A 26,178-nucleotide genomic window follows, 5' to 3' on the forward strand; every position below is an offset into this window, starting at 1 on the left:
ACCAGTTCTATAGAACAATGTTTATACAAAGTTTCTGCTTTAGGGCACAATGACTGTGCAAAGTCCCTGCTTTAGGGGTATATATATGACTATGCTTTGTTAATAAATTTGCCTTGCAACCATCAGTTGTTTGTGCCCTTCTGATCCCATACCTTGGTGCTTTCCGTTCCCTACCCCCTCTCGTCGATTGTTGCTGTCGATTGTTGCTGCACTTTGAGGACCCACCGCGGCTGGCGGCAAATTGGTGTTAGTTTTTCTTTAAATGTTTGGTAGGATTCACCCGTTTTGTAATTTGTGTGCTTGTAAGAATTTTTGCATTTCATCTAGAGTATGCAATTTGTAGGTGTATAATTGTTCACAGTCTCTTATAAACTCTTTTATTTCTGTGGGGTTGGTAGTGTTGTCCCAACTTTGTTTCTGACTTTAGTTACTTGAGTCTTCTCTACTTTTTTCTTAATCAATCTAGGTTAAGGTTCATCAATTTTTTTCATTTTTTCAGAGAAACAACTTTTAGTTTGTTGATTTTCTCTATTGCTGTGTTGTTCCCTATTCTATTCATCTTGGCTCTAATATTTATTTTTTAGGTTTACTTTGCTCTTTTTCTGGTTCACAAAGGGCATCTTCTAACTGACTCCTGGCAATAGCTAGCCTCAGGATCACCCTCTCCAGGATGAGCTAAAAACTTACAGACTGGAGTGGCCCAGGCCAGACAGGCACCCTGCTCCCAACGTGACAGCCCAGGCCACCTCCAGGCTTGTTTCACCACTGAACCTCTTCTGGCTGGGTATGACACCTAACAGTTGACAGGCTGACCTGGACTCCCGTGGACCTTCTTACTGCCTTAGGTGCCTTCTGCTGTCTGGGAACCAGAAGGCTAGTTAACTTTAGCTGAGGAGCACTGCCAATGGGCACAGTGCCCTGCCTGCTGCCAGATATTGCCCTCTGTACACTTCTCTCATTCCTTCACAGGTACCAGCCATTGTCATCTGTGCCCACAGGCATCCCAGAGCACTCACACACCCAATGGGTCTGACAACTTCAGTTCTATCTTCACGACTCACAGCACCTGCCTATTACCTTCCCAGGGGTCCTGGCCCTGCCTCCCACCGCGTTCTCAGGCTAGATTCCATCATCAAGGCCAATTGAGAGCGATGGACTTAGCTACCCCCCTCGCCCAGTAGAGGAGAAACGCCACTTCACATATCTTGCTCTTCACCAGGTGAGGGGCAGCTGAATCGCACTGATGTTGTCTGGTGCCACTGCAAGTGTCAGGCACCAAGGACTTTATGAGACCACAGGAGATGGGGTCAGTGGGAAGGGAATGTTCACAGGAGGTGAGAGGGTGATTGATTTTTTTGTAAAAAAAAAAGAAAACGTTTACTATCGTTGTAAATAGCAAAAGCTGCACTGGAATATTATATTAAAATCCCATTTCTACTATAGCCTGGGAGTTGTGGTTTTGTTCTTTCATTTCTTGTGTTTAAAAAGAGATAGACACTCTCACTCTTCATTCAATAAGTCTTGAGGGGGCTTCCCTGGTGGCGCAGTGGTTGAGAGTCCACCTGCCGATGCAGGGGACGCGGGTTCGTGCCCCGGTCCGGGAGGATCCCACATGCCGCGGAGCGGCTGGGCCCGTGAGCCATGGCCGCTGAGCCTGCGCATCCGGAGCCTGTGCTCCGCAATGGGAGAGGCCACAACAGTGAGGGGCCCGCGTACCGCAAAATAATAAATAAATAAAAATAAAAAATAAGTCTTGAGGACCATCAGTTTATTGTATGTGGGAGAAGTAGGAAGGGCCAGCTACCCTTCTGTGAAGGATATGCCCAAGTCCATCTTTCACAGAGACGTTTGTTTCAGTATCATTAAACTGGGCAAGGAGCTGAGAAAGCCCCTCAGAACTCGGGGGACTTGGAGGTTGAAGGTACTTTCACAGGCATAGCAACAACCACTGAAAACTGGGCATCTTTAAAAGTAACTCTTGCCAGGACTGTTTCCTGCCCCAGGACAATGGCTGCTTTTCTACATTCTGGAGAGAGCTTTCTGCTTCTCTTGCTGAGGTATCTTTTGACCACCAATTAGGAAACTGTAGGTCAAACTCTGGAATTCTATCAGCCCTAAGTGGGGAAAATGGTAAAAAAAAAAAAAAAAAAAAAAACAAACATGGAAAGGAAAAAGCCAGGGGAAGATTATTTGCAAAAAGACTGAGGGAAGGCAGGATTTTTCATCATCCCTCCCCACCAAGGTCAGCACTTTACCTAAATTGAATACTCCTCAGACTTCAGAATTCTTTTTCCTGCTTATTTCTTATCCAGGGGAAAGATTTGTGATGCAGAGTTTAGGCCTATAGCTGGGTGTCGTTCTATAAGCATCCCTGCAATGCCCTGTATAATTGTTTTAACCCAGAAATGCCCTAGATGGCCCCCAGTCCACCATCAGGTACACTGATCAGGTACATGAGGTCACTTCTCTCTGGCTGGGGCCTGATGAATGTACTTTATGTCAAGAGGATGTCAACCTTTCATGTCGGAAGGGCTGAAAGATGCAGCCTGATAAGTAGGGGAGGAAGTGTACCACCAGGACCAACAATCCATGGGCAGCACAGACACAGCTCTACCAATTAAACACTAGAGTACTTCCAATCTGGGTGGGAAACACACACTGCCCTGCACTCACCTGAGTCCCCTCCTGGGGCTTCTCCCAGGATTGGAAGCTAAAGGGCTAATGCCAGGCACAGGGAGGGAGCCCCTGGGACCCTATACAGCCTTCAGCCTGCACCCTGTCACCTATTTTCAGTAACATCCCCTAAATATACAGCCTATAAAGGCAAGAGACAGATGAAAGGCAGGGCAATTCTGAGCCACCCTTTCCTCTGTGACAGCTCTGTCACTCAGACACAGACCAGGGCTCACCTCTGCCAGGCCCTAAGTGATTTGTGCAAGTGACTGTTGAATGCAAGTGGGAATACAAGAAGCGGACACAGAATAGAGCGAAATGGAGCAAATGATTGTTTAACTACAGATAGCAATTGCAAAGGAGTTGATTATTGATGGCTTAGTGGAATTTGGATGGTGCAGAATGTGCAAGGAAAGATTGATAAGTTGACAGAAACGTGCAAAAGAGTAGTTGTTTTGCAGTGAGTGCGCAAGCACTGACTGTTAAATGGCACAGTGGCGGTATAGGAGCGGAAGCTGGAAGAATAGTGAAGAGTAGTTGATAACATGGCCCTAGGGAGTATTCAGTGACTCTTGCAGTGGGTGCAACAAGACTTTGTTGAATAGCACACAGTGGGTGTGTGAGAATAGAAAATTTCATGGTGAGCATGGGAGGAGCAATTGTTAAATGCTGCAAGTGTGCTGGAGTGAAAGTGGGATGCACATGCATAGATTGGCTGTTGAACTGCACATGGCGAGTGTGTAAACAGTGACTGAATGGCAAAGAGGTGTGCAAAGTGTCAAGTCAAATGGAAATGAGTCATTGGCTTTTGAATTGCACAGTGAGTGAGCAAGGAGACACTGGTCAATGTCATAAGAAGTGGGCACTGGATGAAGTAGAGTGACCAGTGAATATGCGGGGAGTGATTACAATGGTCCATTTTATGTGCCAGTGTGGTCAGTTCATGGTGCACAGTTGTTTGGCTAAATGCCAGTGTCTGGATGTTGCTGTGAACTCAACACACTTTAAGCAGATTACCTTCCATAATGTGGGTGGGCCTCATCGAATCAGTTGAAGATCTTAAGAGCAAAGGACCTAGGTTTCCCAAAGAAGCACTTCTGCCTCTAGACTGCAACACAGAAACCCTGCCTGAGTTTCCAGCCTTCAGACTCAAGACCGCAAGGTCAACTCTTCCCTGGGTCTCCAGCCTATCCTGCAGATTTAACAATCAACAGCCCTTAACACCTCTCTTTCTACACATATTCTATTGGTTCCATTTCTCTGGAGAATCCTGAAACTCTGACTATTGGGTGTAATATAGGTGTGCAAGAAGTGGAAACTGGACGGTACATACAAGTGTAAAGAGTCTGCAATGACAAAAAATTCTGGACAGGGCAGAATGAGTGCACAAAGAGTCGTTGTTGAATCAAACACTGTTTGCAAAGTGACTTTAGATGGCGGATAGTGGGTGTTCAATGAGTTGAAGTAGTATGGTGCAGAACAGGTGTATGAAGTGTGGAAGAGGCCCAGGTTCCAGCTGGCCTTTTGAGCCCTACCTGGCCTGCAGAGAGACCGTGGGCAAGGCCCTCTCCCTCACTGGGTATGCAGCTGCTAGGGTGGGCTTAGAGTCTCTGAAGGGGAAAGGTGGTGCTGTAGCAAGCAGGAGGGGGATAAACTCACTGGTGCTTTGCCTTGCCCTACTGCCAGCAGGGCCCAAGTGGCATGTCAATGATGTACCTACGACACTTGGGGGGCTTGCATGAAGGACAGCACATGAGGCCTAGAGCCCTGACCAACAGACATCTTTGGCTCAGGATCCTGCTGGGGAGGAGGGGGGCACAGGTGGTTCTAGTGTGGGATAGAGACACAGGCCTTTGGTCTTGGGGCTGCCTTGGGCCCCAGTGTCTCCACCCTACACTGAGGGTCTTGCTCCAGTGGGAGATGTGTGGACTCATGCAGGGATGTGGTGCTACCGCAGAGGGGGCCCTGCCAGACGAGCCAGCTGCCCTGCACTGCTGCGGATGGGAGGCCTGTCAGCTTGGATGCTGACCTTTGCTGAGGGAATGCTGGGGGTGTGGGGGAGAAGAAAACCTAGCCACATGCCACCCCCACTCCTGAGTCCCCAGCACATTCCCAGCCTCCTTGCCGTGGGTCCAAATGACCAACACCTCCCCATGCACCGCCCCCGCCCCCACCGGATCCAGTTCCCAGTCCTGGCTGGGCCTCATGAGGACAAGGAGCCTGGACCCTTTGGACAGGCATCGGGGCCCCAGGGATGCCAGCAGACAGCCAGGACATGTCAGACCCCAAAGAGCAGGAATTGTGCCTGGGACGACGAGGTGACAGTTCAACAGGGAGGTGACACATCCCAGGCCACACAGGAGGACAGAGCTTTATTTCCAGAAGGGACCCTAGCACAGGGTGACTGCCTTCCACACTGGTGCCTCCAGGGTCCCCCAAGGATGTGTTGCCCCCGATCCTTGCAGCATGCACTAAAGGGATGTAGTGGCGGCCACAGCCTCCTCCAGCTGCTGTAGGAGCTCCTCTGGCCGTGGTGAGAATGCAGTGGTGTCCACCCTCTGGAAGTCAGGGTGGGCCACCACGGACTCCAGCACCTCAGCTATGCGGCCAATGTCAAAAGCGGCCTGCTGGGGGCCCAGCCTGGTGCCCTTGCCGCCCTCCACCTTGCCAGGACCCATCCCCTTCGCCAGGAGGAGAAGCCTCCTTTCAGCAACGACCTTGAGGAAGTGATAAAATTCCTCGAAATTAATCCCGGAGCAGGACTTCATGATGACCTGGGCCAGAAAGGAACAACCAGTGAGCTGCTGCTCACTCACAACTCTCGGCAAGTTCTGCTGACCCTGCGTCAAGTCTAGGCTACAAAGGGCCCTGAGACACGGTCCAGTCCTCGAGGATGGAGACACCTGGGGGCCAGCCAGTGATCAAATGGGTCTGAGTCCTGCAGCCTGGAAGCCCCAGAACCCTCACTCACATAGGTAGGCCTGGTTGCCACCAGGCCCCCAAGACTACAGATCTGACCTTAGAGACCACACCCTCCCTTAAGACTGCAGGCTGTCCTGGGGCTTTTCCATACCCTCCCCCCACTGACGCCCTGGGCCAGGTGAGCACCCTCTTGCCCTTGACTGTGGTCCTGGTTCAGGTGAGCCCCCTACCAATTCCCCCCCTATAGCCCTGGTGAGCCTCATCCTGTGCCCCCCACCTGCTCAGACCAGTTGTCCCACCTGGCAGTGGTGGTGCCAGTCGGGCATGCTGTCCCTCCACTCAATGATCTCCTGCTGCACGGCACAGAGCTCCTGCTGCAGGAAGTGCCACATGTTGGCCAGGTTACAGCCGTTGACCCAGTTGTGGTTGATGGAGATGGTGTCCTCCTGGAAGGGGTAGGGCACAGGCTGTCCCCGTGAGCCCACAGGGGGCACTGTCCCCTCCCCGTCCTGAAGTCCTCTCAGCCTTCCTCAGCTGGGGGGAGTTGCTTCCATCTCCCAATGGGAGCCAGCAGAGAAGAGGGAGCTGGGATCATTTGAATCCACAATTAGCCCAGAATGGGGCTCCCTAAAGGCTCGGACAACACCACAGAGTGTGGACCCCTTGCCCACTGTTGCCCAGGAAAGCAACATGGGAGGGAGGGAAAGAGGCTGGGGGCCCTCAGCAGTGCTGCGTGCAGGGAACCAACATAGCCACATGCAGTACCAGCCTTGCCCATGGCCTGCCCCATCCCATACCCAGGCTCTCCCAGAGGGACAGCCTGCCCACTCTATGGGATCAGGGCGGGTGGGCTCGGCCCTCTCTCTGCAGGAACGCATTTAGGAAGGTGCCGAGGGCAAGGAGAGCTGCTGAGCAGGCCAAGGGGCACAGGTGAACGGGGGTAAGAGTCAGCCCAGTGGAGCCCTGTGGCCTGTCTCCCTGACCCGTCTGGGCCACAGCACATGGGGTAGGGAGTGCCCAGCATACCAGGTTGTGGACTTGATGGTGCCACCCACTGGGCACAAACACCATCTCGCCTGCCTCCTGTGTGACCTCCAGTGGTGGGCTACAGTGATCTCGCATGGGGTGCAGGCGGCTGTCCAGGAGTGTGGGGGAGGTCACGTCGTAGGGCAGGCTACCGTGGCAATCCCGCAGGGCTTCTTCTTGCCCCGGTGGGAAGAAGAACCACTTTTTCCTCCCGCAGATGTTGACGGACCAGCTGAAGGAGCGGAAAATGTCAGCATGGAACGGCGACCTGTGCAAGAGCTTCTGTTGGTGCCGTGTGGCTTGGATGTGGGCTTTGCTTCTTCTGAGTAGACTGACCAGGCTCAGAGGCCTCAGTGGTGCCCAGCTCTCACACCTGGCCTGTGAGCCAGGTGGGAGGGCCAAACCTCCCCCACCCCGGAACATCACATAGGAGGTGCATGAGCTCTTTCCACAGAGGAAAGAGGTAAGTGGGCTTAGAAATGCCAGACCTGGCAGCCGACTCCATTACCTGGCTAACAGGAATCCCTGAGAGGCTCTGGGCAAGAGCTGACACACCAGCAGGAAGGTTCAGGAGAGTGACCAGGGACGGGGTGTAGGATGGTGGGTGGGAGCAGACAGGTGGTTACCAGGTGCCGGTGGGCCCCATGTAGATGAAGCGGTAGTCATCCACGTCCAGGGCATCCCAGTACTCGTTGAGCCAGTCAGATGAGAAGTATATGGGCAGGGTGAACACGCCCTCCGCCGAGGAGTCCCTTTAGAAAGTGGCATGAAGCTACAGCAGAAGTGGCTACAAACCAACCTCCCGGCACCCACGTCCTGAGTGCATGAAATATCATGAGAGCTTTGAAATTATGTGAATGACCCTGACCTGCCTTCTGGAGTCAGCACCAACCACCAGAAGTGCGGCCACCTCAGACCACCCAGCCATAATCCAGCCACCAGATGACCACAGCCCCAAGTGGCCCTAGCTGATCCCTGCCCAAACGACTGAACCAGAGTTGTAAGCGGATGAAATGGCTTTGGGGGGTGCTGTGACACAGCCTAGACAACTTGTACAGGCAGTGACCTAGATGTTCCTGGCCGCTCGCACACCCATTCCAGGATTTCAGCTTCTGGCTGAGCTGGGGTTTAAATGCATCATCTGCATCATGCTGGTTTCCTGAATTTGGGGGCCTCCTCCACTTTTTTAACCACACCAGTGACCTTGATTCTGCCGAGCAGATTCAAAGCCACAGGCCCAGGCATGAGGACAGCCCAGGTACACGGAGGTCCTTTTCAACCCCTCACTCCCCTGGGTCCATCCCCACAACCCAACCAATGGGCTCCCAAACAGAGGAGCATTCTAAACCAGCCCAAGGGAGAGTGCAGTTCTACCAACAACATGGTCACACAACACTCTCGGTCAGAGGCCATGACAGGGGAGAGCCTCAGTGGTACCAAACCACCAGTAGTTCCCCAAAACACTATGCAGGTCCCTCCGCTGCCATGCCTTTGTACAGTGACAGACTCCTGCTTATCGTTCAAAACCCTGCTCAGATATCACCTCCCCTGTGGCTACCCCTGCCTGCCTGATCCAAGCCTTCCTTTGTTCTTTTTATTTTTGGGTTGCCAAGGAAAACGCAAGACACTTCCTCAAGACTGAATTTCAAATAAACAGTGAACAAGTTTCTAGGATAAGTATGCCCCTTGTAATACCTGGGACATACTTATACCCAAAAAACTACTCGTTGCTTATCTGAAGCACAAATTCACAGTGCACGAGTGTCTGAATCTATGAGTCCACCTGTGCTGTTGGAATATGAGTCCGTGAAGTCTAGGACCAGAGTCTGGTTGCATCTTAGTGACTGTCTGCCGGGCCAGGTCTCTCTGACAAGTAAGAAGCTGTGTGGCAGATAGTACCAAGGGCAAACTTTGAGCAGGATGCTGGTGCTCTTCATGTACTCTTGGATTGCTCTTGGGAATCACAAGGACCTGAATTTTTTATTTTTTTGAGTCTTAGTTCCTCCATCAGCAAAACAAGAATTCGACTGTTCACTCATTCATTAAATGAGCATCTGATCTGTGCCAGGGCCCTGTGCTAGATGGCGGAGGTCTGACTAGGACCTCCTCTCTGCTTGTGAAAAGCACACCCCTGGCAGGGGAAATGGCTACAAAACCTGAGGACCACCTCAGAGAGTGGGAAGGCCAGCAGAAGGGGTGGGGCTGCCCACAAGAGCGAGGCATTTCTCAGAGCACATCCTTTGAGCTCCCCAGGTGGAAGAAGCATGTGGTGAGTGGCAACAGATCTCGGAAGGCCTTGTTAAAGAGTTGGCATTGCTTGTTAGTGATGGAGGTTTTAAATGGGTGGGGCACAGTCCTGCTGGAAAGCTCACTTGGACTTTAGCAGTGGGGTGTAGGACTTGAGGCGGGGCAGCTAGTCTGGAGACTGGCAATAGCCAAGGTGGATGATAACAGGCCTGACTTGGAGAAGTAGGTCTGGACAGGGGAGGCTGGTCCCAGGGGCATCTGAGAGGACAGGCAAAGGCTGGATGCTGCCAGTTAGATGGAGGTGAAGCTGACAAGCATGGTTCTGGGCAAATGTGACAAAGTAGAGGTGGGTAACCATAGCCCATCTGTGCCTCTGCCAGGCCTACATTCCTCATAAGCAACCAAGCCTGTGCAGGCATGGTGAGATGACCATGATTGGAGAGAATGACACTTCTAACCAGGCTGAGGAAAGCGGGTTAAATTCCGAACTGGGGAAAAGATGAGTTCCTCCGTGTGCAGCCAGGGCTCACTCAGAACTGAAAAGCAGTGCTGTGGCCAGTCCTCCAGGCTCCTTTACCTGCACAGATGCCAGTCTTTGAGATAGAGACAGCCCCGTGAAGAGGAGTAGTTTCCCTGAATGTACTCTTTCCAGTAGCTGATGTAGTCTCTGAGGGGCATGTGTTCTTTGGGGTTGGAGTTGTATTCCCGGACCCCACAATTTGCAACAGGTACAACCACGTCTCCTGAAAGGAAAGGGTCAGGGACAAGACTTTTCTGAGAGTCCTCCAGCCTGTCAATCCTCCCTGACCCTGTCCACCCTCCAACTCATTGCTACACCGTCTCCAGGTGAATTCTTCTGGGGAGTGACTCATGCCTTGCCTCCCTCAAGCCCTCTGTGGCTGTCCTCATTTGCGCCCTCCCTCACAGTCCGACCTAAGAGTCTAGTCCTGTGTTTGCACTTCATGCTGTTCTTGTCCGGGGCACTCGCGCTCACTCCTTACCATAGTTCTGAAGCAGATAATCGAAGTTGGGCTTTCCGCTGGGTGTCACCCAGAGCCTCCTGCTGCCCCAGCCCTCGGTGAAGGCGCTGGAGAAAACACAGGGTAAGTTAGGGAGCAGGTAACCCTTGAAGAAGTCGGCGTAGGAAAAGGAGTCCGGCTTCTCGATGAAGTCTACGCGGTCCAGTTTCGGGCAGACCCTGCCGGGGAGACACCCCTCGAGGCCTCGGAAGTGGCTCTCGGCGAACACGCGCGCCTCCCTGTCCATCCCGGGCCAGGTTCGGCGTCCCTGGCGTGCGGGGTGCGTGGGGTGGGAGTCTGCCGGGGGTATCTGGAGGGCTGCCGGGAACAGGGCGGGGCTCGGGGGGGGTGTCGGAGGAGCTGCCGGGCACAAGGAGGGCTGCGGGGCGATCACAGGGGCTGCGCGGAGTTGGAGGGGCTGCTGGAGAGGGAGTGCTCGTGGAGGCCCAGAATCCGGCTTCCGGATTCCCACTTCTCTGCTCTTTAAACAGGGAGATGAAAAAGGAAGTATTTGCTAAACCTACTTCCGGAGTACACGCTCTGAGCACCCGCGGCTCACAGCCCCGCGCCGGCCAGAGCGAAACCGGCGAGGTACAGACACTCATAGGCCGCGGTCGTCCCGGAGCACTCGAGCGGAACCTAGATCCCGCGGTCTAAGTTCCTGCCCGAGCCTGAAACACGGAGAGCCAGTTTTTGGGCGCATGCTCGCTGCATGCTACGGCTCTCACCTGGCGCAGGCACAGGAGCGGCCCACAGCACTGTCCTCACAGCTCCGGGTCCCCTGGCCCCCGCGGCTTCAGAGATTGTTGAACGGTGTTGGCCTTGAGTCTTGTCGACTTCGCGCCTCCCCCGCGACTCAGGTAAGGCGTGTCTTCAGTCTGCAGCTGGGCCTGTGCCCTTCCGTCAGGGTCCCTCCTAACGCTACCGCCGAAGTGAGGACTCCTCCTCTTTCCAATGCTCCAAGGACTATGGAAGGTGGTGGGATGTGGGCTGGGCTAACAGAGAGGCACAAGGGCCAAAGGTGGGGTCTTGAGGGATGCTGGGGACCTGGAGTGGATGCTGGGGGACTAGGGCGATGGTGGAGGCCTAGGGGGATGATGGGGACTTGGAAGGAATGCTGTAACTTGCAGGTGATGGTGGGACCTGGTGGGGAGGCTGGGAGACTAGGGAGGTGCTGAGGGCCTAGGGCGATACTGGGGACCCGGAGGAATTGCTGTGGACTAGGAGAGGATGGTGGGACCTGAAGGGCATGGTGGGGACCTGGAGGCATGCTGGGGTATTAGGGCTGTGGTGGGGACCCGGAGGGGATGCTGGGGGAATAGGGTGGGTCTGTAGTGAAGGTGTGGGGGATCAAGGGTGGGGATATGAGGCTGTGCACACCAGCAGACCTGAAATGGGGGACATCAAAGAGGGACTTGGGTGGGGGTGACACGTCAGGGTCTCAGCATGTTGGAGAAATAGATGTCCTTCCTACCTATATCAATATGGAAAGGAAGAAAACAGTTTCATTACTGTATGAGCAGATTACATGCATGTAGGCATCTTCAAGAGAGTACAGAGCTGGGCAGAACGTCACACATTTTACACACAAGGAAGTAGAAGAATGAACTGTTAAGACCTCTCTCATCTCCTTGAGGGAAAAATAGATGCACCTGTGTAGTCTGCGGCTGATGAGAGACTCCTGCCTCAGTTCTGGAGGTCCGTGTTTACCGCTCTGAGTCAGCAGGTGGTGACTGTGCCCTGTAAAATCTGAACACTGAGTTTGTTTCATTCCTGATGAAAGGAAACACTCAAAGGGCAGGGAAGGGGCAACTTCTTCCCCTTTGTTAAACAGTGAAGATGTAATCTTGTTTATTTACCCTTATAGATGGCATAAGTGAGATTCTGGGGATATGAGGGCTCTGAGCTTTGGAGCAGGGCTTGAGGGGGGACTCTTTCCAAGGGGTATGAAGCTTATGCAGAAGGTGAACAGCGAGGACCGGAAGTGGGGAAAGGCAGAGAAGGGGAGGACTAGGAAGAAAGTGAGTTAGGGAGAGTCTGAAGTCCAGGTAGAGGAAGGGTCTAAAGTGGGAGCTGAGAACATGGGCAAGATGTTGGAGTGGAGAGTTCGTTGCAAACAGAGCAGTGTGAGGGGTTGTGTGATTCTGCATGCGCTGTGCTCCCTTCCCAGTCTGTCTCATTGTGCCTCACATGGTCAAGCTGTGGAATTCTTCATTGGGCCAGTGTTAGGCAGAAAGTTAGAATGCACTGGGAAGTTAAAATGGAGAAAAAAAGTCACCCTTAATTCCATCCAGAGATGAGTATTTTTTTGTTTCTTGATATAGAGTTATCCTTCCAGGCATGCACTCATTCATTCATTTTTTTTCTCTTTGTCCCTCCCTGTACACACACACACACACACACACACACACACACACACACACACACGCACACACACACAGTCTCTCTATTTTATATGTATGTAAGTTTATATATGTAAGCTTTTGCTGCTTTTAACTTATTAAAAAAATTAACAGATGTCAATTTCTTGCCACATATTGACCTTAATTATTTCCTTAATTATTCCTTAATTTTAGTTGTGGTGAGTGCAAATCATGGAAGGCAAATAGAAAAAGTGGGGGAAGCAGAATGTTCATAATTGTCTAAAGAACTGGGAAATACGGCCCAAAGTTTGCCTCACAGGGGAAATATGAAATTCAGATAGACATTGCCTGGGAAGAATCCCAGGATTCCAGCTTCTGAAGTTATGTGGTTGAGACTAAGTTTCATAAGAAAGGGGATGCTTTAGGCCAGCAGATCCACATGCTCCCCAGGATTGTTGGGGCAGCTGAACCAGTAACAGCGTAGGAGAAAAGGTCTCCTTTCTTGAGCATTTGCCCTGGGCCAGGCATTTTGTCCTGTATTTCCCCTAGTTCACATGATGGCTCGCTGGTGTTGACAGTATTATCACAACTGTACGCATGAGGCTCTGACATAACTAGTGAGAACAGGGGACTGGAACACAGGTCTGTGTCCCTCCAAGGCCACTAGACGGCAGCCCTGGCATCACCTGGGAACTGGTGGGAAATGCACATTCTTGGGCCCCACCCAAACCTGACTCAGAATCTGGGAGCAGGGTACTGCTCTAAGCCTTGTCACATCTCAGTGACACACCCCACAGAGAGCCAGAAAGAAAAATGGCAGGAGTGGAGTTTAAAAGTTAGCATTTTGTAGGAAATGCAGTGGGAATAACATAAAATCCTAGTTGTCTGCTCTGAGAGGTTAGAAAGATAGCGCATACCATGTGAATAGGCTATGTTATTGCAATGAAACAAACACCCCCAAACCTCCCCGGTTGAAAGTGGGAGCCTCTGAGGAGCAGGAGGTGAAGGTAATGGAAAAGACTGGCCACTGGTGCCTGGAGACACTGCTCCCACTGTTCTGACTCTAAGCCTTCTTGTGGTCAGGAGTTATTGGAAGGTGTATAAAATGTTGCTTGGTCTGTTACTTTGGAAATTAACTAAAAATAGGATGTTTACTTGATACTGAGTCTACTCCAGGACACAGGTCTGATGGAAGTGCTAAAAGAGATCCATTATACTAATTGCAGTGTGTTAATAAGTTCAGTCCCTGTGACCATTCATTTCTTCCCCAGGAGCATCACTGTGTGGATTAGTCTCAAACACTCTTGAGGTACTTTGCCATGACCTCTTCTCCCTAATTCAGCAGGCATGTTGTGTTTTCACTGGAAGATGTGGGTTCCAGTTTACAGCAGGTGAGGACCAAATAAGGACTCCGTGAACTTAGCATAGAGTGAAGACCTAGTTCAGCAGATAGAGGGAAGAAAACTGTCCACAGTGGACACAGTTAATGTTTTCACATCATATGATTTGTGGTTCACTCAACACATGTTTAATGGGTTCCTATGATGCACCAGCATTGTGCACAAGGCACCCTCCTTGTAATGTTTGCCTTCTCTATTGTTGACTGAGTTGGTCAACATGTAAACACATTCACAGGCTTTTTGGAATTATGGTGAGTACTGTGGTTGGTGAGTGCTGTGGTTGGTGAAGGGGCAAGGATGCCACTGGAGCAGAGACCTGGAGAGTGAGGTAGAGTTGGCTGTTCAGAGTCCCAGGAGCAGCAGGTGGGGAGCCTGAGACAGGAACAGAGCAGAGCAGAGAGAGGGTATGGGCTGGGCGGTGAGGCTGTAGTTAGTAAAGCCTACGTGACTTGAGTGGCGACTTTGGACTTTACTCGAGGTACATGGGGAAGGGTTTCAGCAGAAGAATGATGTTTTCTAATTTTGTTTTATGACTGTCACATTGGCTGCTGGCTAGAGAACGGGTAGTGGGGGGCAGAGTGAAACAAGGAGGTCAGGTGGGAAGTTGTCCAGGAGAGTAATGACAGTGTTGCATAGTCGTGTGGCTGTGGGGATGGGGGGCGGTGCAGACGGCAGATGTGATACAACTGCCCAAACTTGCTGACAGATTGAGAGGGATGAGGAAGAGGGGATCCAGGAGAACTCACCTGCCAGTGCCTTCACTGAAATGCAGGAGCAGATGGAGGGGCTTGCTAAGTTGCAGGTGCCTTTTAGATGGTCAGGTGGAGATGCCCAGGCAATACTCAGGTCTCAGAGAGTCTGGGCTGGAGAGGAAAGTTTGGCAGGCCAGGCAACAGCTGGAAGGTGATATTTAATGCTGTGAAACTGTGTTGACTCACTTAGAGAGTATTGATTAAGAGGACCAAGGTTGTGACCTGGTCATTCCAGCATTTAGCAGTCAGGTGGAAGAGGAAGAATCAGCCGAGGAGACTGAAGACAGGCCCCAGGGGGTGGGAGACCAGGGGAGCATGGTATCCAGGAAACCAAGACGTGATGTGTCTCAGGAGATGGGCAGGTGTGTTGGACAGAGCTTAGAACAGATGTGGGCATTGGATTTGGCCACCTGGAGGCCTGGACAGAGAAGTGTCAGTGAGTGGCGGGGACAGGAGCCTGTCTGGAGGGGGAGGTTCCTGGCTGGTGGCTGGGAGGGAAGCATTTGGAGTCTCTTGGAGGAGCAGTAAGTGGAGAGGACTTCGGGGATGTGGGGAGGGTGTCTTTTAAGATGGTCTTAGAGCGTGAGTGTAAACTGATGAGATGATCTAGGACGGGTTGGTAAACTATGGCCTGTGGGCCAAGTCTGGCTGCCACCTGTTTTATGAGTGAAGTTTTATTGGAGCAGCCACACCCCTTTGTTTCTGTATTGTCGCTGGCTGCTTCTACTCTACAATGGCAGAATAGTTTAAGGGAGACCATGTGCTCACAAAACCTAAAATATTTACTACCTGGCCCTTAGGGAAAAAAAGCGTGCCCTTTCCTAGTGTTGAAGGGCTGGAGACCAGACTAGAATCTGGTCTTTGAGGGAGGGAGCGGGGACACTGCTTCCCGCAAACTGTGCACGGAGACCAGAGGAAAGGCAGGACACCCAGGGACAGGTGTGGTATCAGAGTCCTCAGCTGAGGGAGAGGGAGGGTGTCGGTGGGGTCATTCTAATGCACACGGGAATGTTGTTCTCACTTTGGCCCTTCCACTTAATCCTCATTTATTTTGGTCTGTTGGGAAAGCTGCCATGGAAATCCGTGGTAGGAAAAGTTGTGGCCACAGGTTTTTCCTTTTGCTTTTTCCTTGGTATTTGTCAAACCTGAGTACTTTTCTCATATTTCTTGTATTACTACAATCATGAGAAGTGTTTTCATTCTTCTCTTAAATTTTCTTTCCTCTAACTTTTCTCTCTTTTTGAATTTTAGAATAATTTAGAGCTGATATTGTCCTTGGGTCTCTTAGTTATTTTCATGGTTAAACAGAGGCGCAGAAGATGAAATAACTTTTCCACAGTCATAAGGTTTGTAGCAGAGCTGGAGTTGGAACTACAGCATGGTTCCTTGGATGCTGCAATGCCAGACTCAGTAATTCTTTGGGGTATTTGTGCATAATCTCACTCAGTGCTCAAGGAATACCTCTCAGAGTACACTCTCAGGAATGACAGCTCGGGTCAGGCAGTTGTTAATATAAATTCAATTTTCATGCTAAATCAAAGTCTCAAAGTATGGGGAATAGCAGTAAACAAGATATGGCCCCTCCTCGACTCTCTTGGGGGTGGTTTATGGCAGACAGGGTGTGGCCAAGTGGCAGGAGGCTCTTTTCAGCCAGGAGGACCAGAGTCTAGCTGGTTTCAGGGGCTGACCTGAGCTGTGAGCACGTTGTAGTGACTGAGGCCAGAGGTACCTTGCCTCTGACATTTGTCTTGGACGTAGAAACACTGAAAACCATGGTTGATGGGGTTAGTAGTCCCTAATTCTGAGAGTAAAAACTTTTCTATTATTCACATCTGAATAACTGCCGAGTGGCCTCATGGCAGGACAGTGCTAGCAGGTTGTGCAGGTGGCTCGCCGGGGACCTCACAGCTCATGGGGGACTGTAGGTGTGTCAGTCATAAAAGCTGAAGGTCTACACGTTCTTGCTTCCCTGTCCTGTGAGAAGCCCTAGTCCAGCGACACTCTGTAGTCTGTTTTATGTCTGTGTCAGAGTGCTCAGGTGAGTGTCCTTCTCACTAGGGAGAAAGGTCTGATGAAGACTCTTTGGCTTTACAGTTCCTTTTGTCCAGAGTGAACCATTGTTAAAGAGGAAAGCTGCTCTGCCCCACGCAGGGAGCTTCCACACAATCCCACTGTGTGCGAGGAGCTGACAGATAAAGCCCCTAAAGAAGATGACACCAATCTTCTGTACAGGAGGTCAGGAGTTTTAAACACCTGAGATCTTCGTTAGCTTTCCAGCGACATAAGAGCATGGGTTTCCTGGATCCTTTACAGAGCCCTGCTGAGTTGGGAGTATGAGATTGTTTTTTTGTAGTGTTGAGATTCCCCTTGGTCTGGCATTCATCATCATGTTGCCTAAGAAGATGGATTTTTGGGTTTGTGTCTCCTTGGGGAAGTTTCTGACCCCATAAGCCTCAGGCTCCTCTGTGACTCAGAATGGTCATTCCTACTGAAGCACAAGAAAGTGGCACCAGACCTGAGAGTGGAAAGTCTTTGCTTCTTCCTGCTCCAGCCCTGCTACATTTTTCAAGTAGGAGTCTTGCCTTCCTTATAGTCTTAATCTGCAGTAGTCTCTTCTAGAATGTTCTTTACCACCTACTGTTTTTGCAGTTCAGTGCAAGTATCTGCAGTCTAATTGTTGCTTATCTTTAACTGTATATGTTCTGTCTCCTTACCCCTGTACCCTCTGGTCCCTGCACTGTATTGTATCTCCTTAAATATGTAGGTCCTAAGGCTATTACTTTTTCAGAATTGAAACTCAGAGAAAACACTTGAAGATGCTAATACTCCTGAAAGAGTATTAGCCAAGCTATCAGTGGACTTTTAGAGCTTCTGCCGTGATAGAGTTGTGCTCATTCATTTGTTAGTGAAGTGAGTTGGAGATGATCTCTGTGGTCCCTCCAGCCCTGACATCATTTTGTTGTGATGACAAAACTCTCATGCTTAATATGGCAGCTTTCTTTTAGGTTTGTCCTAATTTCAGGTGTTAGTAATTAGCAGAGCTGGTAAACTGGACTGATTTGTAGTACTGAGTAACAGGTTGATTGGCACATATGCATATCTGGGAAGTTTGGGTCAGCCCTTGCTACTGTGATTAAGAGAAGTTCTAGAGTGTACTTGGGAAGTACTTCAATCTGATTAACATAGGAGTTAAATTTATTTCTCTTATAATGGAATCAAGTTGTTTGACACTTTTGTGTACACTAGGCACATTCTTCCTTCTTTTTTTCTCCTCTTTTTCACTGTCATGTTTGTTTTTGTGGCCAGGTGCTGTCTATAGCCAACTCTGATCAGGTGGTGAAAACTAATGAGACCAAATGACAGATTCTGGGTATGGTGATGTTTTAACAGTCATTAAAGAAATGGAATCAAGAGTAGACTCCACATTCCTAATAGATGAGCTGAATTAGTTCTGTAGATACTTTGTAGTATTCACAACGATTGTAATAACACCTATAGCATATATTAGGTGCCAAGTACTCTTCTAAGCACGTTTCACGTTATCAGTTCAGTTAAGCCTTACAGCTGCAGTGTGGGATAGGTACAATTATTATCCCATTGACAGATCAGGAAGTGGAGGCAGCAGGGCTGAGTAGCCAGGGGTCACACACAGATGAGTGGGAATACCTGCCATTGTCCGTATGAAAGGTTTGTGCTGTAGTCTTCCAGCTGTGCTGCTACCTAAGGCAGTGATTTCAGATGTTTTTGAAATTGTAATGCCCAGCTGAAATTTAGTTTTGGTATATCTTTCATATATGTACATTTATTATTAATTTTTAATAAAATTTTATATTATTACTAAATATTTAGTAAATCCTTCATTGAAGTATTAGTGAAGAAAAGTGAACAAATCATAAGAACAGAAAATGCACAAATCTTGAATTATCAAAAAATTAATACACCCAGAGCAAGAAATAGAACATTACCAGCACCACAGAGTCAAGGCCTCCTTTCTCCCCAGTTATAACCACCATTCTGACTCCTGTTTCTGAACTTTTCATGTACTTATTTTTAAAATGAATTAAAGTTTGGGGAAAGTTTTAATTCCCATAAGTCAAGTAGAAACATCCTAGGGTGTTATGAATTGATAGAGTCGATTTGTAGAGTTTGCTTCCTAAGTATTTAGCTTAATAGAGATTCTCATATGAAGAACCCATACCCAAAGTAGAATGATCTTTGTGTTGCACATCACTGCTGGGGATTGTGAAGGGTCTGAGACTTTATTGCGAGTTGAAGAGTGAGCCTGTCATAGTTTTGTAGATGTGGCAGAAGAGAGGAGGCCCTCTGTCAGAGAGAAAGGGCCTGTTATGCATGGCACAGCAGGATTCATGGGTGCATCTGTTCCCCTTGCCCCCTACATTCTGAGGGCCCAGGTGGATGCTGCATATACCATGGGTTTGTGTCACAGCTTATGAGGGGACTGCTAGCAAATCTGCCCAACACTTGCCTGCGAGGGGACACTGACCTATTATCCTGGTCAGGAAACAGATCTTCTTTCAACCAGGAGGGAGACACTGTCCACAGTTTTAAGGAAGATAGTCTGGGATCGTTTTTGGTACATAAAATGTGGAGAAGCACCATGAAGAATTGCCTCCATAATGTCCATACCTTGTATGTGCAGTATTTAATCAAGCAGTAGGATGAGACCAGCCTGAGCATTGACCTTAGCTATGCTGAGGGTCACAGATGGACAGATACCATAAACCACGAGTGTCTGTTCCATTAATTCAGTCACAAAGTGTTTCCTGAGTTAGAATTATGAATAAAATACGGTCATTGCCCTTTGAGAGCTTGCAGTCAAATAACAAGTGGTCATCCTACCATTTAACAGGTACAGTAAGTGTGCATAAGTTCCATACAGCCCCACAAGGGAGAGAGAGGGTGGGAGAGGCCGAGGGCTGGATGGGGCCTCTCTTACTCTGGAAAGAAGATTGCAGTGGCAGTGGGGGTGCGTATTTTGGAGTACCAAAGGCAGGAGACCAATTAGACTGCCACTATAGTCCACTTAAGACTTCCTTACATTCCTTATCATGCCTACAACCCTATGAGCTTTGGGGTTTTGTTTGCATTAACATATTTCATATTTGATGATACATTGCCTAATCTCAAATCACTTTGTTTCTTCATAATTAGGAATCTCAATTCAATGCAGGCTCTTCAGGTGCAGGTACTGCCTTTTATTTATTTATTTATTTTTTTGCTGTCCAGGCTTGTGCTGCTTGATGTGGTGTCTAGTACAGTAATTACATTGAAGAGTCTGAGTCTTTAGAATATAACTCAATGAGGAAGTTTATAGAATTCCAGTGGACTCTAAGCTCCATGAGCCAAGGACTATGTCATTGTTGTTTCTTTTGTACTTGCAGCCCAGCATGGCATGGTGGGAGCTTAAAACTTGTTAACCAAATACAGAGAATCCCTGTACCCGTTCTGTGAAAGTCCACACGTTTCGATATTTTTAGAGATAATATTATGTCTTCTCCTATTTTTTTTTTTTTTTTTTTTTTTTTGTGGTATGCGGGCCTCCCTCTGTTGTGGCCTCTCCCGTTGTGGAGCACAGGCTTTTTTTTTTTTTTTTTTTTTTTTGTGGTATGCGGGCCTCCCTCTGTTGTGGCCTCTCCCGTTGTGGAGCACAGGCTCCGGACGCGCAGGCGCAGCGGCCATGGCTCCCGGGCCCAGCCGCTCCGCTCCGTGGCACGTGGGATCCTCCCAGACCGGGGTGCGAACCCGGTTCCCCTGCATCGGCAGGCGGACGCGCAACCACTGCGCCACCAGGGAAGCCCTCTTCTCCTATTTTTATAAGTGAAATCATGTCATAGTTAAACTCGTGTGTGTGTGTGTGTGTGTGTGTGTGTGTGTGTGTGTGTGCGCGCGCGCGTGCGTGTGCGTGCATGCAAGAGAGAGAGAATGAGGATTTGAGGAAGGAGGGAAGGAAGGAAAGAAAGAAGGCAAGAAGGAGGAGAAAGGAAAGAAGAAATGCCATATTACAGGTGGACCTCTAATTGGAAGAGCATTGGACTAGGCATTACCCTGCCTAGTTCTAGCCATGTTAATATCATGAACTTGTGGTTTGACCTTGTACAAAGTCCTCATCTTTTCTTGGCCTTATATTCTTTATCTGTACAATGAGAAGGTTGGACTAAGTGTTCTACAAGGGTTGTTTCAAATCTGTCATTCATGGCTTTTTAAAATGCATCGATAGGGAATTCCCTGGCAGTCCAGTGGTTAGGACTCCACACTCTCACTGCCGAGGGCCTGGGTTCAGTCCCTTTTCAGGGAACTAAGATCACACAAGCCATGCAGCGTGTCCAAAAAAAAAATGCATTGATAAGTGCAAATGGTAGATAAGAATAGTACACCTTTGTTACGTATAACTTTATAAAACTATATATAAAATATATACATATAATTATGTAGAACCCTATAAAATTAGTTGGGATTACAAGAATGGAAAAGGTTGTCTGTAGGATTATTTTCTATAGGAAACTAAGTAAATTTATAAAAATTTCAAAAGGAGAATGTTAGTTTGGAAACTTGTAGAGTGTGTAGTTGATAGGGCTCATCACAGCTGATGGTGTTCCTATGAAGAATCCTTGGGTGGTTGTTTCCAGTGATTTTCTTCTTTCGGTCACATCAGCTGTGGACCCTGGTCCCAGTGGGGGTGCTCTGGTGAGTGAAGAGCCCCTGGGGACCTTGATGCTTTGGGTCAAGCACAAGTCTGGCCCCAGCCCTTACCTCTCTGCTGAGTAGGGCAAGGTCTTCATCCTGCCTATCACAGGCGGTGTGAGAGTCCTTGCTAGGTGAGGACTTGGCCATGTGCTGGAGTCTCCAGTGTGCTTGGAATCCAGACCATACCCTTGCTGTCAGTGTCCTAGTGTCTCTAGTCCAAGTGTGATGTCCTATTTTAGGCTCATCTATCCACTAATTTGTCCCCCTCTCCTTCAGAGACAGAGTGACCTTGGCCGTGGTACAAACCGACCTAGGAACCAGATGAGCAGAGACATCTGCGTCCACACCTGGCCATGCTCCTATTATTTAGAACTTGAGAAGCAATGGGTCCCTGGAAAACTTTCATTAACTTCTCTCTCACTAAAATTTATGACTGATAAAACTAGAGAAATTCTTGTCAACTTTCCCCTTTCTAGTATAATTGAGATCAAGAAAGAAGCTTCTTATTTTATCTTCAGTTCTATTACCATCCTGGAAAAGGACCACAACAAGCACTGGTTCAGTTCCTTGCAGCCTAGTCGAAATGTCGTTTTCAGCATCATCGAGCATTTCTGGAGAGAGAAGCTGTTGTCCCAGTCAGGAGCTCCTGTTGGGGAATCGTCCTCCCCTATGACCAAGGGGAAGGAGTTGACTGGTCTGATGGCCTGTACCCAGAAGCGTCTGGAAGACACAGCCAGAGTCCTCCACCATCAGGGCGAGCAGCTTGACAGTATCTCGAGAGGCCTGGACAAGATGGAATCTGACCTGGATGTGGCTGACAGGTAAACAAACACTGTAATCCTATCCTGACCTTTGGGTGGCTGTGGTATGGTATCTTTTCCATCATCATGTATTTATTGCACATTCACATTCAGCTTGTGAAAACACAAGCTGTGCCCCTGTTGTGGACAGTTACACTGGGCTGACTGCTGTGGGCGTGCAAGTAATGAGGGCCAGCGTTCGCTAAGTGTGCAGTATGTGCCAAGGACAGTTTTAAGTGTTGAAGGGGGATTACCTTACTGAATCAGCAGACAAGACAAGAAGAGTGTGTTGTTTTTCATTTTACCCATGGGGAAACTGAGGCTGAGAGGCTGGGTAATTTGTTCAAGATCACACACACTAAGTTTGTTAGCGTAGTTTATCTTAATTTCTTTTCCATAGCTGTAGAGCAGCAAGGTTTGAGCCAAAGCATTTTGGCTTCAGAAGCTGCCATCTTAGCCACTGCACTAACCACTCTCAAACCTTCAGTCTTGGGGGCCACCCCACCCACCTTAAAAACTGAGGACCCAAAGAGCTTTTGTTGATGTGGGTTATATATACCAATATGTACCACATTTTTTTAAAACTAAGAAATTGAATAATTACTTATTTAAAAAGTACAATGATAAATCCATGACCTAGTAACATAAATAACATTTTTTTAATGAAAAATAACTTTTATAAAGCAAAACGTGTAGTGAGAAGAGTGGCACTGTTTGAGATTTTTGTACCTCTCTTTAAAGTAAAGCTTAGCAGAAAACAGCTGGATTCTCATGCCTGCTTCTGCAGTCAGTCTGCTGTGATATCACAAGTCACATGGTCTCTGGGAACTCCACTCTACACTCATGAGAGAATGAGAGTAAAAAGCCAAATAGCCAAATAGTGTTGTGGTATTGTATGAGGTGACTTTGACCTCCCAGACTCCTTTGGAGGGTCTCAAAGACCACACTTTGAGAAGCGCTGCACTGACTATAAGATATATAAAGTAAGTCAGGGATCTTAGAGTCTAGTAGGAATAACCTCTCCCCCATGTCTGGAATGGTTGCTTGAGAGCTCAGGATGAGGTGGCAGCCTCTCAGTGATGGGCCCTGAGTGTGGGCCCCCCGTCTCAGACCAGGGCTGCATGGCTGCTGTTTGTGAGACCTCTTGCCTCTGAGTGACCCCACTCTGCAGTTACCACCTGTTGCTATTTCTAAGCACTATGTGGTAAAGGGCATCATGCTAGAGCTACAGGGAACAGGGCCCTGCATCTTATTCTTAGAGGGGGTGCTTATGGTGGTTGAGACGTAAGATCACCAGACCTTTGTGAGTTTTCCTCATGGGAACATGGCTAGACATTTTTCCACCCTCCCTTGCAGTTTGGGGTTTATATGACTGAGTTGTGGCAGAAGTGATGTAGGTCACTTGCAGGCCTAGTCTCTAAAAGCCCTCCTACCCAATCTCTAGTACTGTCTTCCCCTTTACCTGCTGGAATCCTCCAGAACTCGAAGGCCCTAGGACAGAAGCATTAGTTAGACAGAGTTTAGGGCCTCAAATGGCTTCCCAGAGCAGAACGCTGACCCCAGCCCTCAATTGGACTACAGTGTGAACAAGAAATAATCCTCTGTTGGGGCTAGGCCCTTAAGATTTCAGGAGTTGTTTGTTATAGCAGTCAGCCCTCGCAGACTAACACAACATTCCTGTAGGAAATTGAGACACCTATTAAATATCTTCAATACATAACAGGACATAGAGACCAGAGATTTAGAAGAATGTTCATTTGCACTGGAAATCAAAGAAATGCACACTAAAATAATAGAAATCTAGGTTTTAATGATCAAATTAGTAACAATTAAAAGTAAGAATACACAATACCAATTGAGGATAGTGAATAAGCATTTTCATACACTGCTTATTAGGAATGACAATTGGTATAATCCTTTTGGAGAACAATTGGGTGGTTCGTAAATCTTCTTTTGACAAACAGCAAAGTGAAAGGATGAACCTGAGGCTGGGAGAAGGTATTTGTGATACCTACCCATATCCCAACAAAGGATTAATACCCAGCTAGTTAAAGGCAAAATGAGAAAAAGGCAATTCAGCAGAAAAGTTAGTAAAGGCCGTTGACTGGAGTTTAGGCTAAGAAGCCACTATAGCAGAGATCCAAAAATATTGTGGTTGAAATAATCTAGACCTCCATATAACGATCCAAAGGAAGGTAGTTATCCCAGGCAGATAGAAAGCTCTGCTTTAGGCCTTCACCTCCGGCTGCATGTTGGCTAGAAGGTCTCCTGTCTTATCACATGGCACCATCACTACATCAAAAGTTGCTGGTATCACTCATTCACAGCCAATGGGAAAGGGGAACAAAGAGGGAGGCCAGGGAACACAGCCTTGTCTTTAAGAAGGTGACCCCAAAGTTGCACATATTACTTCTGCTCATATCCTACTGGTAGGACTTAATCTCATAGTTACACCTAGGAACAAAGAAGCGGGGTAGTTGTGAGAGATTACTCAGGTATTCCATTATGGAAGGAAGAACAGGAAAATGGATACTAGGGATCATTAGTTGTCTCTGCCACAGTGTCTCACAAATGAGAAATCCCAAAAGACCAAAGAAAAGGGAGTTTAGCATCCCTAGTGATTAGGGGAAGGTGAATAGCATCCCTAGTGATTAGGGGAAGGTGAATAGCATCCCTAGTGATTAGGGAAAGGTAAATCAAACCAACACGTGTATTAGTTGGGTAATACCAGCTGTTAAGATGTGGGGTGATAAGAACTCTAATGTTTTTGTCAATAATATGAAATGGTTCAGCCATTTAGGAGAGCAGTTGTCAATACCTAGTGAAGCCAGAGGTGCACAGACCCCATGACTGTGACCTTGCTCTTTCAGATGTGTATCTTAGGGAAACATTGGCACTTGTGCACAACGTGTGTGGACATGAACTTTCATTAAAGGATTGTGGATGGTAACGAGCAATTGCAGTCAGTTGCTTCTCAAGGGGGATTGGGTATATAAGCTATGTTTTAGTCACAAAATAGACTAATTCTTTCATGGTAACTGTTATATGTTAGATCTATACATATCAGCTTGAATAAATCCCAAAGCAGTATTAAAAAAACAAAGCAAGTTGCAAAGAGATGTGTACAGCAGGATACCATTTATAAGGTTTTTTTTTTTTATATGCCAAATAATACTGTAGGAAAAACATAGAGTTAAAATATGAAAACCTGAACAGGAAGGGTGCATGCAGGGCACCATACTGTGTAGCTCTGTGGTGAGTTATCCAGAGAGCAGCTGACTGGTGTTCCTGGAGTGGTCTTGTGGTTCATGATGCTCTTTGGCGTGGGTCCTTTCAGGCCGATTGTGGTAGGCCCTCGGTGAGCTCTCTAATTTGTCCATCAGAGCTGGGGAAATTTCCTGTATTATTTCTTTGATAATTTTTCCCCCTCAGTTTTTAAAATGTGTTCCTTATAGAACTCCCCCTTTTTTGTTATCTGACTTCCTGAACTGATCTTCTAATATTGTTCTCATTTTTCTTCCTCCTCATCCTTTTGTTCTGCTTTTATTTCTTGAATTTTATCTTCCTACCTTCTGTTTCTGTTATCATGTTTTTAATTTCCAAGACTTATTTTTTGTTTTCCAATGTCCAATGTTTCTTTTGAATAGCAGCCTATTATTGTTTCATGGACGCCCTATTCTCTGTCTCTTGGGTTGTTATGGATAGCCTTGTCTTAGTATGTTATGTCTTGTATGGGAAGGCCTGGGTGGACTGTGAAATTTTTGGTTCTGCTGAAAAGGGCTGTGGTCACAGTGTTTGAGAGCAGTGCTCTGTGGTCTGAGAATATCTGGTCTCTCTTCCCATGACAGTCCTAGATTTATGCAGTTATAGTGTTTTCAGTAGTCTTCACAAAATGTGGTCTCTTCTGTCTCTCTCTCTCTCTCTCTCTCTCTCTCTGTCCCTCTGTCCCTCCTTCCCTCTCTGTCTCCCTTTCTATCTCTCTGGCCCCCTCCCTCTTTCTCTTTCTGTACTGAGAGTGAAGGGTGAGTTTTCTGAATTCTAAGGTTTTTGGAATCTCTAATCTGATTAGATTTAAAGCAACTAATAACTCTTATTTCAAGTGGTATAGAAGGCACTGATGATGTGGCAATGGTGATATGTAAAATAAGCGTCATGGGATACTCGTAATCAAATATTTTAAAAAGGCTCTGAGTGACCATGTATTTGATACCTAATAACATTTTTGTCAAACTAATGAGTAATGAGATTGGCTGGCTGCTCTAACTCTACTG

The 26,178-nt window shown here is 48.1% G+C and overlaps 2 protein-coding genes across 6 annotated transcripts in view; one reads left to right on the forward strand and one right to left on the reverse strand.

The window, feature by feature from the left end:
• Window positions 1-2,133: 2,133 nt before the first annotated feature.
• JMJD4 (jumonji domain containing 4) lies at window positions 2,134-10,396 on the reverse strand. 2 transcript variants are annotated; one of them, XM_028498371.2, is made up of 6 exons: window positions 9,870-10,396; window positions 9,446-9,611; window positions 7,248-7,373; window positions 6,622-6,853; window positions 5,895-6,041; window positions 2,134-5,447 (listed from the first exon to the last, which is right to left on the reverse strand). In XM_028498371.2, the coding sequence occupies exons 1-6, from the start codon at window positions 10,132-10,134 to the stop codon at window positions 5,145-5,147; spliced, it is 1,239 nt and encodes a 412-aa protein (XP_028354172.1). In that variant the 5' UTR covers window positions 10,135-10,396; the 3' UTR covers window positions 2,134-5,144. The 2 variants fall into 2 exon arrangements, with proteins under 2 accessions (XP_028354172.1, XP_007120318.1); XM_007120256.4 differs by having other exon boundaries at window positions 6,622-6,889.
• Window positions 10,397-10,414: 18 nt separating this feature from the next.
• The window catches only part of SNAP47 (synaptosome associated protein 47), a 69,229-nt gene continuing 53,465 nt past the window's right edge, over window positions 10,415-26,178 (forward strand). The window contains exons 1-2 of one of the 4 annotated variants that reach the window (XM_028498355.2): window positions 10,415-10,747; window positions 21,384-21,928. In XM_028498355.2, coding sequence (XP_028354156.1) covers window positions 10,589-10,747; window positions 21,384-21,928 — 704 coding nt within the window. In that variant the 5' untranslated portion in view covers window positions 10,415-10,588. Of the gene's footprint in view, window positions 10,748-19,574; window positions 19,609-21,383; window positions 21,929-26,178 lie in introns of those variants that run through there. The other 3 variants (XR_003682782.2, XM_055080249.1, XM_055080247.1) reach the window with 3 other exon arrangements.

This window comes from Physeter macrocephalus, chromosome 2 (assembly GCF_002837175.3).
Source record: "Physeter macrocephalus isolate SW-GA chromosome 2, ASM283717v5, whole genome shotgun sequence".
NCBI lineage: Eukaryota > Metazoa > Chordata > Mammalia > Artiodactyla > Physeteridae > Physeter > Physeter macrocephalus.

Coding starts and splice junctions, on each gene's coding strand:
- JMJD4 (XM_007120256.4), bottom strand. CDS start 10,134: ATGGACAGGGAGGCGCGCGTGTTCGCCGAGAGCCACTTCCGAGGCCTC. Junction 7,374..9,445: donor AAAGACTGGCATCTGTGCAG/GTAAAGGAGCCT, acceptor CACTTTCTAAAG/GGACTCCTCGGCGGAGGGCG. Junction 6,042..6,621: donor ACCATCAAGTCCACAACCTG/GTATGCTGGGCA, acceptor TACCCCTTCCAG/GAGGACACCATCTCCATCAA.